This window comes from Entelurus aequoreus, linkage group LG04 (genome assembly GCF_033978785.1).
Source record: "Entelurus aequoreus isolate RoL-2023_Sb linkage group LG04, RoL_Eaeq_v1.1, whole genome shotgun sequence".
Classification (NCBI taxonomy): Eukaryota; Metazoa; Chordata; class Actinopteri; order Syngnathiformes; family Syngnathidae; genus Entelurus; species Entelurus aequoreus.
Window position 1 is genome coordinate 18380228 of NC_084734.1, and position 14415 is coordinate 18394642.

Here is a 14415-nt window from a genome sequence, read left to right on the forward strand (position 1 = left end):
AGTAGCGGCCCTCCAAAACCGCTACGAGCACCTCAAAGACCTTCCTTTGCTGCCTATCCATCGAGCGCAACCGCTACTCCTCATAGGTTCTGATATGTCTCAGCTTCTTGCTCCTACAGAGCCGGTGCGAGCAGGCCCATCTGGCGGCCCCATAGCAGTCTGTACCAACCGAGGCTGGTCCCTACAAGGTCCGTCTGGGATTTATGCATCTTCCCATCAACCTTCCCGTCTGCACGTGACCACTGAATCCCCATATCCTGAACTTTTCAAGAATGTGGAACGTCTCTGGCAGATCGATACTCTCCCTTACGTCAACGAGAAGATTGCATCTCGTTCCAAGCAGGACCAAAAAGGTCTCTCTCTTTTACAGACTGACTCTAAGCGTGTACCTGTTGATGGTATCCAGCGCTACGCGACACCCCTGTTACGTCGCCAGCCAAGCACTACGCTATGTGCACCCTCAGATGCTGTAATGCCAAACTTGCGCAGCATTGAATGCAGGTTGGCCAAAGACCCTCACCTTGCAACCTCTTATCGTAGAGAGATGGACAAACTTATCAAAACAGGATACGTTGCTGAGATTCCTTCAGAGGAGGCAGCAAAGAGTACTGAGTCGTGGTACGTACCACATCACATGGTGCACCACAATGGGAAAGACAGAGTGGTCTTCAACTGTTCTTTCTCCTACAATGGCCAGTCTTTGAATGATCATCTCCTCCCTGGACCAACGTTGGGCCCTACTATGATTGGGGTCCTCTTGCGGTTCCGATGTCATGCAATAGCCATAAGCGGGGATATCAAGTCAATGTTTCACCAGATCCGCTTACTTGACCATGATAAACCACTCCTACGATTCCTGTGGCGGAACATGGACAGGGAATCTAGAGCGCAGATCTTTGAATGGCAGGTCCTACCTTTCGGAACAACCTGCAGCCCCTGTTGTGCAGTGTACGCCTTACAGCAGCACGTCAGGGACTATGAGCCACCAGACTCTCTGCTCATGCAAGTGGTTGAGCACTCCTTCTATGTGGACAATTGCCTCCACAGTCTGAGTAAGGTTGAAGAAGCCAAAGCTCTAATTGACACTGCGTAAACTTCTTAGCAAGGGAGGTTTCGAGATCCGACAGTGGGCTAGCAACATGCCAGAAGTTGTGGCCCATCTACCACCTGATGCACGATCAGCAACTAGTGAGCTGTGGTTATCCAAAGCAAGTGATAACCTCCATGAACCCACTCTTGGACTATGCTGAGATTGTTTGAATGACACGCTGAGTTTCAAGCGTCACACAACAGAATCATCAGCTGCCACTCTTCGAAATGTCTACAGTGTCCTGGCCAAGCTTTATGACCCCCTAGGATTCATTGTACCATTTACCACTCGGTGTAAGGTGCTCATCCAAGATATGTGGAAGTCCAACCTCGGCTGGGACGACCAGATCCAGCCTGCAGATCTCCTTGACAAGTGGTCAACCTGGGTACGTGAGATTCCCACTTTACAACAATTTAAGGTGCCCCGTTCCTATGTACCTTTTACTGTGAACACTCCCACTTCAACCAGACATATTCACATCTTCTGCGATGCCTCTGAGCGCGCCTATGGGTCAGTGGCCTTTATGCAGTCAGTAGATGACAATCAGCACACCCATGTGTCTTTCGTGTTCGCCAGATCACGAGTTTCACCGAAAAAGCAACTGTCCATCCCGCGACTAGAGCTCAGTGCTGCACTTACAGGAGCACAGCTGGCCAAAGTGATAGAGACAGAGCTCTGTGTCCCTTCAGATCGCATCACGCTATGGTCAGACTCAACGACCGTGCTGCACTGGATCAAATCAGAATCGTGTCGCTTCAAAGTATTTGTGGGGACTCGCATCACAGAAATTCAAACCCTAACAAACCCCACCCAGTGGCGTTATGTTGATTCTCTGAATAATCCAGCAGACGATATCACTCGTGGACTCACCCTGCAGGAAATGATCCAAGAGCACCGCTGGAATAAGGGCCCGCACTTCCTTTACCTGCCAGAAAATGAGTGGCCCAATTTGCCTTCATCTGAACTGGAACCGGATGCCACAGAGCTGAGGAAATCCGCCTTCGTTGGAACTATTTCCTGTGCTTCATCCACTCAGCTTACTGATTTCAGTAAGTTCTCCACATGGAAACAGCTTCTACAAGAGACAGCTAGCTCCCTTCATGGGGCGGCTGATGCTGGTGCTTCATCCCCACCTTCCGCCGTGGATTTTCTGGAAGCCGAAAAACTTATATTGCAAAGGGTTCAAGGAGATTGTTTCCCAGAAGAGTTGAGAGCGCTCAAGGCTGGACGGTCTCCGCCTTCATACAGTCGACTTGCATCACTTTCACCAGAATACGAAGGAGCCACAGGATTACTCAGAGTTGGTGGACGGTTGCGGCATGCAGAGAGTTTAGATTGGGAGAGAATCCACCCTATAATCTTGGATCCAAGCCACCATGTGACAAAGCTTGTCATAAAGGAACATGATGAAGTACTGTTGCACCCTGGCCCAGAAAGAGTTCTTGCTGAAATACGACGTAGATTTTGGATCTTAAGGGGCAGAGAAGCAATACGGAAACATCAGTATACATGTCTAGAACGTCGTCGTTGGAAAGCCAAGCCTGACATTCCTAAAATGGCTGATTACCCCCCTGCTCGACTGCGACTTCATAAGCCACCTTTCTATTCAACCGGAGTTGATTGCTTTGGACCTCTCCAAGTGAAAATTGGGCGCCGCACAGAGAAACGATGGGGTATTATCTATAAGTGCATGACAACTCGTTCTGTACACTTGGAACGACTGGAGAATCTTGATACGGACGCATTCCTGCTATCCTTAAGAAGATTCATCTCTCGACGCGGCAAACCCTTTGAACTCCTCATGGACAATGGTACCAACTTTGTTGGTGGAGAACGTGAATTACGTGAAGCAGTTGCTTCAATGGAACCACAGTTGAGAGAGCAACTTGCAGAGCACCAGATTTCATTCCGATTCAATCCTCCAAGCACACCACATTTTGGGGGCACATGGGAGAGAGAAGTAAAATCCATTAAGACAGCACTCAGAGTTGTTCTCAAAGACCAAACAGTCCCTGAACCAGTATTACTGACAACATTGATAGAGGTTGAAGGCATAATGAATGCTAAACCTCTTGGTTACCTGTCTTCGGACGCCTCAGACCCAGACCCAGTCACGCCCAATCTCCTTCTTATGGGCCGTCACGATTCATCTCTACCTCAAGCAATCTACGATCCCTGTGGTCTCGGAAAAAGACGTTGGAGGCACAGCCAAGTCCTAGCAGATCACTTCTGGTCATCTTTCATCCAGCATTACCTGCCAGGGCTTCAAGAATGTAACAAGTGGAGGAACGATGGCAAGACCCTTTTGGCCGGTCAAGTTGTCTTGATAGTGGATCCTCAACTCCCCCGAGGATCGTGGCCTGTAGGACGGATCACTCAGACACATCCAGGAGCAGATGGACGGGTCCGGACTGCCAGAGTACAAGTGAAGAATCGCACCTACCTTCGCCCAGTCGCCCGACTGATCATGCTTCCACCTCTTGATGACGAGGACACTACCTCATAGACTTTCTTCTAGTTCCAACTGCCATACGGACAGTTGGGGGCGGCTGTGTACGAAAGCCTATTGTGTGCCTTTAACCAGTTTTGTGATGTTCCTATGCCTTTAAGTTGATAGGTCAATCTGTGACGTCATTTCCCCTTTAAAGCACGTCTTTGTCAGAATAGCCGGTTTTCAATCAGTGGTGGCAGCCAGCCTTGTGTGCGTTGACGACTAAATACCACACACACACACAAAACCATACACATTTAAATCTACCTTTCAACAATAAAGATGATTAAAGGATTCTCTGGCCGGAATCTGTCCATTGTGTCCCAACTCTAAAAGAACTACTATCCCTTCCTTACAGTCCTCTATTGTGGAAAACTGACCGTTTGATGATAATGTAACAGGAATGCAATGTACATGAAACCTGTTTATGAGCCCCAAACATGACAAAAGTCCAATCACTCCACTTTTGAGAGAAGCGGCGCGCCGATGCATTGTGATGGAAAGACCTCCTTTCTCAGGCTTTAAATAAAGCTCTGCCAACTCTACGTCAGCCACTTGCAGACGTGGGCATGTAGGTTTGATCATGGATGTCACATGTATGTGATATATGGCATCTATTACATTGAAGTTGTTACAAAGTGTATAGAGTGGAACCTCAGGATGAAAGTGTCAGCTTACAAGTTTCTCAGGATAAGAGCTGTCTCTCAGCTAATTGTTATTGTTATTGTTAATCACTATAGACAGTAATTTTAAACGTGACAAACAAGTCAATGGCGTTTTAAAATCGTGTTTTTATCATCTTCGTCTTTTAGCAAAAGTAAAACCGTTTTTATCTTTTATAACCTTTTTGAACAAGTCGTGCATGCTTTTATTTCAATTCGCCCGGAGCCCTTTGAGACACTTGTGATTTAGGGCTATATAAATAAACATTGATTGATTGATTGATTGACTACTGCAAAGCACTTTATGCTGGCATTAGCCAAAAAGCTCTCTGCCGGTTGCAGTTAGTCCAGCACGACTTTTAAATGGGGTCCAGGAAACGCGAGCATATAACCCCAATTCTTGAGACTTTGCACTGGCTCCCTGTTCATTTTAGAATTGATTCGAAAATTTTGCTGTTTGGTTTTAAAGTTTTGCATTGACTGGCACCTCATTATATCTCTGACCTCATCCAAATTTACACTCCTGCGCACGCTCTGTGGTCCGAGAGCCAGCTTCAGCTCGTGGTGCCCAAGACGAGACTTAAAACCAGAGAAGACAGGGCCTTCTCTGTGGCCGGCCCTAAGCTCTGGAACACTCTGCTCCTCCATGTTCGAACTGCTCCCACAGTGGAGTGTTTTAAGTCTTGTCTTAAGACCCACTTTTATTCTCTGGCTTTTAAGACTACGTGAGTTGTGTGGTCCTCTCTTTTTAAATGTTTATTTCTATTTATTGTTTTAATTAGTTTTACCCTTTAAAATCGTTTTTAATCATATTTATTTTGATATTGTTTTTATATTTATTTATTTATCCATCCATCCATCCATCCATCTTCTTCCGCTTATCCGAGGTCGGGTCGCGGGGGCAGCAGCCTAAGCAGGGAAGCCCAGACTTCCCTCTCCCCAGCCACTTCTTCCAGCTCTTCCCGGGGGATCCCGAGGCATTCCCAGGCCAGCCGGTTTTATATTTATTTATTTTGTTTTTATTCAGTCATTGGTGGAGCTAAGGATAGTATTTGAATCTTGTTTTTAATATTTTTGTGCAGCACTTTGGAAACATTTTTGTTGTTTGAATGTGCTATATAAATAAAGTGGATTGGATTGGATTGGATGCTTTATGTAGGGAGCAAAATTTCAGGTTACGAGCTCTAAGCCAACCGCTGGTTGGCTTAGAGAATGTCACAGTGAACCCTGTAAAAACACGATCAAAACATCTGGTCTTTTTTGTTAGCATTAGCTTGTAGCTAGATATGGACATAACTTTGTTTTTCCAAGTACGTGAAGGAAGAACATGAGCGTGAAGGACAGTGCTGGAAAGAAAAAAATGAATGATATTCATTGAATTAAAGATAGAAATCATCAAAAGCATGAGAGCGTGAGCTAGCTAACTTGGTGAAGCAGTTTGTGTGTAGCACTGCTCGTCTGCACCATATTGAAGCCGAAAGAGTCTATAACGCCACAATATATTGTATATATTTTTTTTTTATATATTCAAATAATACCTAAACGGCGGTCATTTATCCAAGAAAGTATGTAGAAGCAGCTGATGGTGTGTTTGATGGAAAAGCAGTTGGAAGGAGATACCGTAGAAGTCCACTCTCCAAGGTAAATACTGTACATTATTAAAACTTAGAAAACTTCTGTAGTTGTTTGCGGACTACATTCTATTGTATGGGTATTAATGCAATAGTTGTTATCCAAAAGTTTTTTGGTTTTTTTAAATGCAAGTTATATGTTACAATTGTGATGTTTTGGGCGGCCAACCACCAATTAAATTGGTTTGAATTCATTCAAACTCTGTGTTGCAGTACACGTTTTTCAAGGCACGATCTGTACCTTCCGCCCAGCTGTGATGCGCTCCAGCCTATCACAGTGGGACACACAGTAGAAAATGGAGGACTGGATCTGCGTCACAGAACCAATTAAACTTGTATTTTGAGGTACTGTCAAAAGTGGATCAGGTACACAATAGCGCTTCTTGGATACATACTGTACACTTGTCTTGGACAAACACAGTTTATTGGTATTAAAGCTACAGACGCATAAAACAGTGAGGCTTACAATTAAAAATATTATTAAACAGTATGGCTTATCAAAAGCACTTGTTTAAAATTGTCAGTATAATAAATCACGTAAACAGTCAATATCAATGTAAGTGGAATGTACATACAATAGTCTAAAAGAATCTAACGCCTGTGCTTAGTGGTGAATAGCAGATGTAGAAACTAATCTTGTGGGGACTTCCCTCCCACATAATCTTCTAAATGTGTGTCCTCCAGACAAGCCCCCCCTCCCCACCCCGCACCATGCTTTACATTTATCCCCTCAAACCCACCCAAACAATGTAAGGGGCTACTTCAACAACTCAGGAAGTTTAAATAGGTGCTATAACATGCGCCCACATACACACACACACACACACACACACACACGTACAGATCCAATTAGTGATGACGTTTTTGATGAAGATACTCGCAAAAACACAACAATCAAAAAGCTCATTATATTTTATAACAACACTTGTATTACTTTCAAGACTCTACTAGTACGGTTTGTTTGATCAAGTGTGAACGCAATCATCTTAACCCTGGTGTTGACCAAACAAGCGGGCCGAGAACACTCGAGAGATGGACCTCGGCATGCTTGCCAAAAAACTCTGGTGCAGTTTGGTTCACTTAAACTCAAATCTAAACTCTACCTGCACTAGTGTTAAAAAGACAGAATGCAGAAATGACAACTACTGAATGTCATTCTTTTGTAATACAGTGACCTGCGATGTCCTTTATGCCAGCTAAGACATTGATGCATTTGGAGTTGTTATGCAAAGATATGACCCAACTTTGACAAAGATTACAACTGTACTGCACTACAAAACTGCAAATATATAGTAGGGTACTAGGGATCGAACTGCATGTTTATTAACAGAGATAAACAAGCTATGTAATCTATGTAATGCAATATTCTCTGACGATTAGAAAAACGGCACTACAGACAGCCTATTGAGATGCGTTCATTTCAAGCCTTTGTTCTGAAGTTTCTACTTCGGTTCCTTTCTGCTGAGGGTCTGACTTTGGCTAATACATATATGGATGTATACTAAAATTAATCACTGTTGCCCTTTACAGTTAAATATTATTGTCATGCAAGATATTTTTCAGTACCTAGCGGGAAGCGTATCTCCAAAACTACAAAAATGGCAGACGTGAGGGAGTGGGATGTGGACCCAAGAACCACCATTGCATGCAATAATTAAGTGTTTTAAATGTACATTAAAAACAATCATAAAATAACCCCTTTAAAGGCCTACTGAAACCCACTACTACCGACCACGCAGTCTGATAGTTTATATATCAATGATGAAATCTTAACATTATAACACATGCCAATACGGCCGGGTTAACTTATAAAGTGACATTTTAAATTTGCCGCTAAACTTCCGGTTCGAAACGCCTCTGAGGATGACGTATGCGCGTGACGTAGACCGGCGAACACGGGTATGCCTTCCACATTGAAGCCAATACGAAAAAGCTCTGTTTTCATTTCATAATTCCACAGTATTCTGGACATCTGTGTTCGTGAATCTGTTTCAATCATGTTCATTGCATTATGGAGAAGGAAGCCGAGCAAGCAAAGAAGAAAGTTGTCGGTGCGAAATGGACGTATTTTTCAAACGTAGTCAGCCATAACAGTACACAGCCGGCGCTTCTTTGTTTACATTCCCGAAAGATGCAGTCAAGATGGAAGAACTCGGATAACAGAGACTCTAACCAGGAGGACTTTTGACTTGGATACACAGACGCCTGTAGAGAACTGGGACAACACAGACTCTTACCAGGATTACTTTGATTTGGATGACAAAGACGCAGACGTGCTACTGTGAGTATGCAGCTTTGGCTTTTTTTTGCGTATGTACGTAACTTTTTTAAAATATATAAGCTTTATGAACCTTGGGTTAGGTGAACGGTCTTTTGGGCTGAGTGATTGTGTGTGTTGATCATGTGTTTGAATTGTATTGGCGTGTTCTATGGAGCTAGGAGCTAGCAGAGGAGCTAGGAGCTAGCATAACACGTACCGTACCGTACGTGCGCGTCACGTACGTAACTTTTTAAAAATATATAAGCTTTATGAACCTTGGGTTAGGTGAACGGTCTTTTGGGCCGAGTGATTGTGTGTGTTGATCAGGTGTTTGAATTGTATTGGCGTGTTCTATGGAGCTAGGAGCTAGCAGAGGAGCTAGGAGCTAGCATAACAAACACGCAGGTGTTATTATGCAGGATTAATTTGTGGCATATTAAATATAAGCCTGGTTGTGTTGTGGCTAATAGAGTATATATATGTCTTGTGTTTATTTACTGTTGTAGTCATTCCCAGCTGAATATCAGGTACCGTGAGTATGCAGCCTTGGCTGCTAAAAATTCGATAACTTGACCGTATGTGCGCGTCACGTACGTAACTTTTTAAAAATATATAAGCTTTATGAACCTTGGGTTAGGTGAACGGTCTTTTGGGCTGAGTGATTGTGTGTGTTGATCAGGTGTTTGAATTGTATTGGCGTGTTCTATGGAGCTAGGAGCTAGCAGAGGAGCTAGGAGCTAGCATAACAAACACGCAGGTGTTATTATGCAGGATTAATTTGTGGCATATTAAATATAAGCCTGGTTGTGTTGTGGCTAATAGAGTATATATATGTCTTGTGTTTATTTACTGTTGTAGTCATTCCCAGCTGAATATCAGGTACCGTGAGTATGCAGCCTTGGCTGCTAAACATTCGATAACTTGACCGTATGTGCGCGTCACGTACGTAACTTTTTAAAAATATATAAGCTTTATGAACCTTGGGTTAGGTAAACGGTCTTTTGGGCTGAGTGATTGTGTGTGTTGATCAGGTGTTTGAATTGTATTGGCGTGTTCTATGGAGCTAGGAGCTAGCAGAGGAGCTAGGAGCTAGCATAACAAACACGCAGGTGTTTTTATGCAGGATTAATTTGTGGCATATTAAATATAAGCCTGGTTGTGTTGTGGCTAATAGAGTATATATATGTCTTGTGTTTATTTACTGTTGTAGACATTCCCAGCTGAATATCAGGTCACCCCCGGCTCTCACAGCATCTTCCCTATCTGAATAGCTTCAACTCCCCACTAGTCCTTCACTTGCACTTTACTCATCCACAAATCTTTCATCCTCGCTCAAATTAATGGGGAAATTGTCGCTTTCTCGGTCCGAATCTCTCTCACTTCATGCGGCCATCATTGTAAACAATAGGGAACTTTGCGTATATGTTCAACTGACTACGTCACGCTACTTCCGGTAGGTGCAAGCCTTTTTTTTATCAGATACCAAAAGTTGCAATCTTTATCGTCGTTGTTCTATACTAAATCCTTTCAGCAAAAATATGGCAATATCGCGAAATGATCAAGTATGACACATAGAATAGATCTGCTATCCCCGTTTAAATAAAAAAAATTCATTTCAGTAGGCCTTTAAACTTTAAATGTATATGCTGTAATCTCTGTTATTACAGGTTGCTTATTAACGTAAATTGAATAATTCACTCCCATATTAATGTTGTCAATAAATAGTACTAATAGGCCTATCCTATTTATTTACTTTTATGAAAATTTAAAATAATTTGGGGTCTTACATTTTATTTGTATGTGAAGTACATGCACCTATCCTTCAGCAGGAAAACGTACTTTGTTGTAAAAGTATGATTACCTTCTGTTTTGCCTGAAAGCCCAGTTTGAATCTTGCTCTTATAATCCTCCATATTGACAGCCTCATTCATTCATTCATTCATTCGAGCATTAATTTTTTCTTTCTTGCATCTTACTTGTTGCTAAAAAACCAACAACTGGAGCATTCTTCTCAGAAAAGAGATGGTAGCCACAGGCAACTGCTGCTCACATTTGCCCCCCAATGGTGACTCACACTGAGTACTATAGCACTTCTTAGCATGATTTTTCTCTTAATAGTCTTATTAGCAAGATGTCACACTTACATGCAAACATGATATTGGTGCTGACAAACAGAACAACCAGTAAGCCACGCCCCTCAGCCTCAGTGGACACACTCTGAAATCACATCATGTAGGCATCGTAGTATATGCTCTCTGCCAACCTCCTCCCCCTCTGCTGTGCCGAGACTATTAGCTGAACCTTTGTGTGTCATTCCTTCATGTTGTTTCATGCTAAACCGCCTGCTCTGATGCCTATAAAATAAATACGTCCGTGTTTACTTTGAAAAAAAAAATTAAACAGGACTGTTTTGTCAGAATGGGTCAGTAAGAAATTGGATTAGTTGTGAAACTTAGACGAAAACGACAACATTTTTGCAACATTACTACTTTGACTGAAGAAAAAGACATACAAAAAGGTAAGATAAAGTATTATTGTCAATGTCATGTAAGAACACCGTTGTGCATTGACATAAAAGCTGGTAAATGCAGTTTTTCTAATGCAGCATTGTGCGCCACACAAGGTGTACCTAATGCTGTGGACGGTAAATCTATATATTGTTTACAAAGTTTATTTTCAACCATGTCTAAAAAAAAGATATTGGTGATATTCGTCTTTGTATATTTGACAGTGTAAATTATCAAAAGATAAATTATGATACTTTTGGAGAGGGTGGGGCATGGAGTGTTTCATTTGCAATCTAAAGGAAACGCCTCCACATATGAACAGTTTGCAGACATACTCAGAAAGCGAGTTATAAATGTGAGCGTGGAACAAAATTTACACAAAACTTACACTACAACATATCGAATACATATAATCTAGACCACAATAAAGTGTGTCAAATGTAGATTAGAACCATCATAGTTACCTTTAAAAGTATATTTTAAAAGCTTTTGGTGAAACCTAAGCAAGTAACTGAAATGAAATGGGAAAATAAAATCCATATTAAACCCAGCAGATGCCATTTATATTTAAGTTAGGTCATGGAATATGTCACAAAAGCAGCCCAAACCAGGCATTACTTTATGAATATGTCCTTCACTGTATAGCCTTTGGTCACATGACCATGAATCGAGCAGCACAAGTTATTGATGAACAATCAAACAGGTGTTGAATTACTCATGGAATATATTCAAAGCAGTATAACAATGTAATATGTTGTGCTCGTCTTACTTCAACCTCGCAGGTGAAGTCCGACCCATCCAGCAGGGTCACGTGGCACACCACCAGTTTCATCTTGTTCTTCCTCACCAAACGGAGCGGCGACTGGAAAATGGAAGTTTGGCCTTGGCGTCTGTCCTTTTCTACCTCCTTCTTGTCTTCCTCCTTCTCAGCTACTTCTTGAGTCTCCTCTGTGCTCTCGAGACTTTTCTGGGCGCTCTCCTCTACTTTTTCTTCCCCGGCAGGCTGTTGTAGCACAAAGAAAACAGTTGGATGAGAGTCTTCTCAGCACTGTGTCTGTGTTGGCTTCTAGAATGGTGCGGGTGTTTGTTTTCGGTTCGCTGGCTGAGAAGTTGATGTCATACTAGGGTGGGCCTGGGTGGCTTATTGTGACCACTGGATAAAACACAAGAGTCTGAGTGGGTGTCTCATCCAGAAAATATGCTGTTTATAACTTTTCATCTGCACAAAGACCAATCTGTTTTCATACCTTCCCCTTAGCGCTGGTTTCACTTGTGGTTTTTCACTGAGCCTGTTGCAAAATGCACGCCATACAGTAATAATTGAAGGTACTCAAAGCCACAAAAAGTATTGTTTTTACGCTTGAATACTGTACAGGGCACATGAAAAAAGAAAATCCTGTTAACCGACAAGGGTTGTAGGATGTTCCTAGGCAGATATCAAAGCTTGCAATGCAGCTAATAAACCCCAGTCTATTTAGTTAGCAGAAGAGCTTTATCCATCTTTCAGCACCAAAGTGAAGTGCTGAGTTCACATTCAGGCGTTGGTATTTACACAAATGCATACTTAAACAATTACATGACTTTCTTTTCTTTTTTTATTTTTAGTGCTTTTATTAAGCACTGTCAAGTGCTTGCTCATGTAAGTTCCAGTAGGCTCACTTTAAAATGGAACAGGGGACGGACCAGACAACCTCAGCTTCTTCCAACTCCTTTTGGACAATTAATCATTTGAGCAAAAATGTAAATGTGTGCTTGTAAATTTTTAGAATGTTCCAGGTGAAAATTTTAATTAATGTAAAAGGTAATAACGAAGGTAATTTATTTGTTTCCAACATGCTTAACAAAGCTCAACATGTCCAGAAAGGAGTAGGTAAATGCAAAAGTTATTTAAAAATTAATACTAAGGTTTATAAATATATGTTTTAGCCTTTTTTTTAGTTTATTTAATAGCAAATGACATGATGACATCATGTTACCACCACTGAAAGAATATCAAGAACAATATTGTTTATTTACGTTTGTACTTTAAATGGGAACTGCTCTTTTTTTTGGAATTTTGCCTATCGTTCACAATCACTATGAGAGACAACAAGACAAAAGTGTTTTTTTTCATTCTAACATGTAAAAATCGTCTCGTTCTAGGTAGCTATCAATGCAGCTAAAGGGAGCAATCAATTATACCGCTAAATCACTTCAAAAATGCATTCAAAAACTGTCACCAATACTTCTTTTAAGTTCCGTAACCTGTACCATAACCAAACTGTAGCGACATTGTTATTGTAAGAGCGAACACTCAGTACATGTCCATGCAATAAATTAGTCCGACTTCTCAAATAGTTCGGCTCTAAATAAGCCTCCTACTGCCCATGGAAACGCTTTAATCCGATTGTGTTCGGTTTTTGAAAAATCAGACTAATACACCTGGATTATGCGATTGGCAACCAGATCTCTCGAGGCGGTGGGACCCTAAGTATCATACAGGGAGACTGTTCATTTGCATCATAAATTAAAAGAACAAACATTTTGAAATGCATCCATGGTAGAAAAAAAGAAACAACGTTTTTTAAGAAGGTAGCTAAGGAAATGTAGAATGCCGGCTTAATTCGGACTCCCGAACAAAATACGGATGAGATGAAATAGAATGAAGCAGGTATATTAAAAGCGTACACAAACCTCTTCACACTGCATTTGTGCATAGCAACTGATTCACTTTCCGCACATTTGGCAAGATAGTCCAGAACAATAGCAACCTTCCTCTGGATATCAGTCGGGGCACGTACGGTCTTTTCCTTCAAATCTAAAACTCCTTACATCAATCAAAGCCTTTTGGATGAACTTTAAGATACCGTATTTTTCGGACGATAAGTCACAGTTTTTTTCATAGTTTGGCCGAGGGTGCGACTTATACTCAGGAGCGACTTATGTGTGAAATTATTAACACATTACCGTAAAATATCAAATAATATTATTTAGCTCATTCACGTAAGAGACTAGACGTATAAGATTTCATGGGATTTAGCGATTAGGAGTGACAGATTGTTTGGTAAACGTATAGCATGTTCTATATGTTATAGTTATTTGAATGACTCTTACCATAATATGTTACGTTAACATACCAGGCACGTTCTCAGTTGGTTATTTATGCGTCATATAACGTACACTTATTCAGCCTGTTGTTCACTATTCTTTATTTATTTGAAATTGCCTTTCAAATGTCTATTGGGTGTTGGGTTTTATCAAATACATTTTCCCAAAAAATGCGACTTATACTCCAGTGCAACTTATATATGTTTTTTTCCTTCTTTATTATGCATTTTCGGCCGGTGCAACTTATACTCCGGAGCGACTTATAGTCCGAAAAATACGGTATTCAAAAGTTTTGTTTCCATGATTTTGGTCTGAAATTTCCTACAAAAAAACTCTTCCGTCCATCTTTCATTGCATCCACCCTGCATCCGCCTAGATACATTCTTGGTAGTAGCATCATGTTCGTAGCGCAATCCAAGATGATTTCTTGATGCTGTTTGCTATTTAACATCAGAAGTGGAGTATGAACACCTCAGGGACCATCAAAAAAGCACAGCAGAGACTTTACTTTCTGAGACTCCTCAAAAAGAACAACATGTCACAAAAACTGCTTGTGTCCTTCTATCGCTATTCTACAGAGAGTGTGCTGACATACTGCATGTGTGTATGGTATGCCAGCTGCACGGCGGCAGAGAGAAATGCACTTCAGAGGGTCATAAAAACTGCCATGAAGATCACTGGCTGCTC

At 41.6% G+C, this 14415-nt stretch overlaps 1 protein-coding gene across 16 annotated transcripts in view; it reads right to left on the reverse strand.

Annotated features, from left to right (window-relative positions):
* The window catches only part of LOC133648351 (band 4.1-like protein 2), a 106191-nt gene that overhangs the window by 46952 nt on the left and 44824 nt on the right, over window positions 1-14415 (reverse strand). For all 16 annotated transcript variants that reach the window (XM_062044361.1, XM_062044358.1, XM_062044360.1 and 13 more), the window contains exon 4: window positions 11411-11644. In XM_062044361.1, the coding sequence (XP_061900345.1) occupies window positions 11411-11644 (234 nt within the window). The remainder of the gene's footprint in view (window positions 1-11410; window positions 11645-14415) is intronic.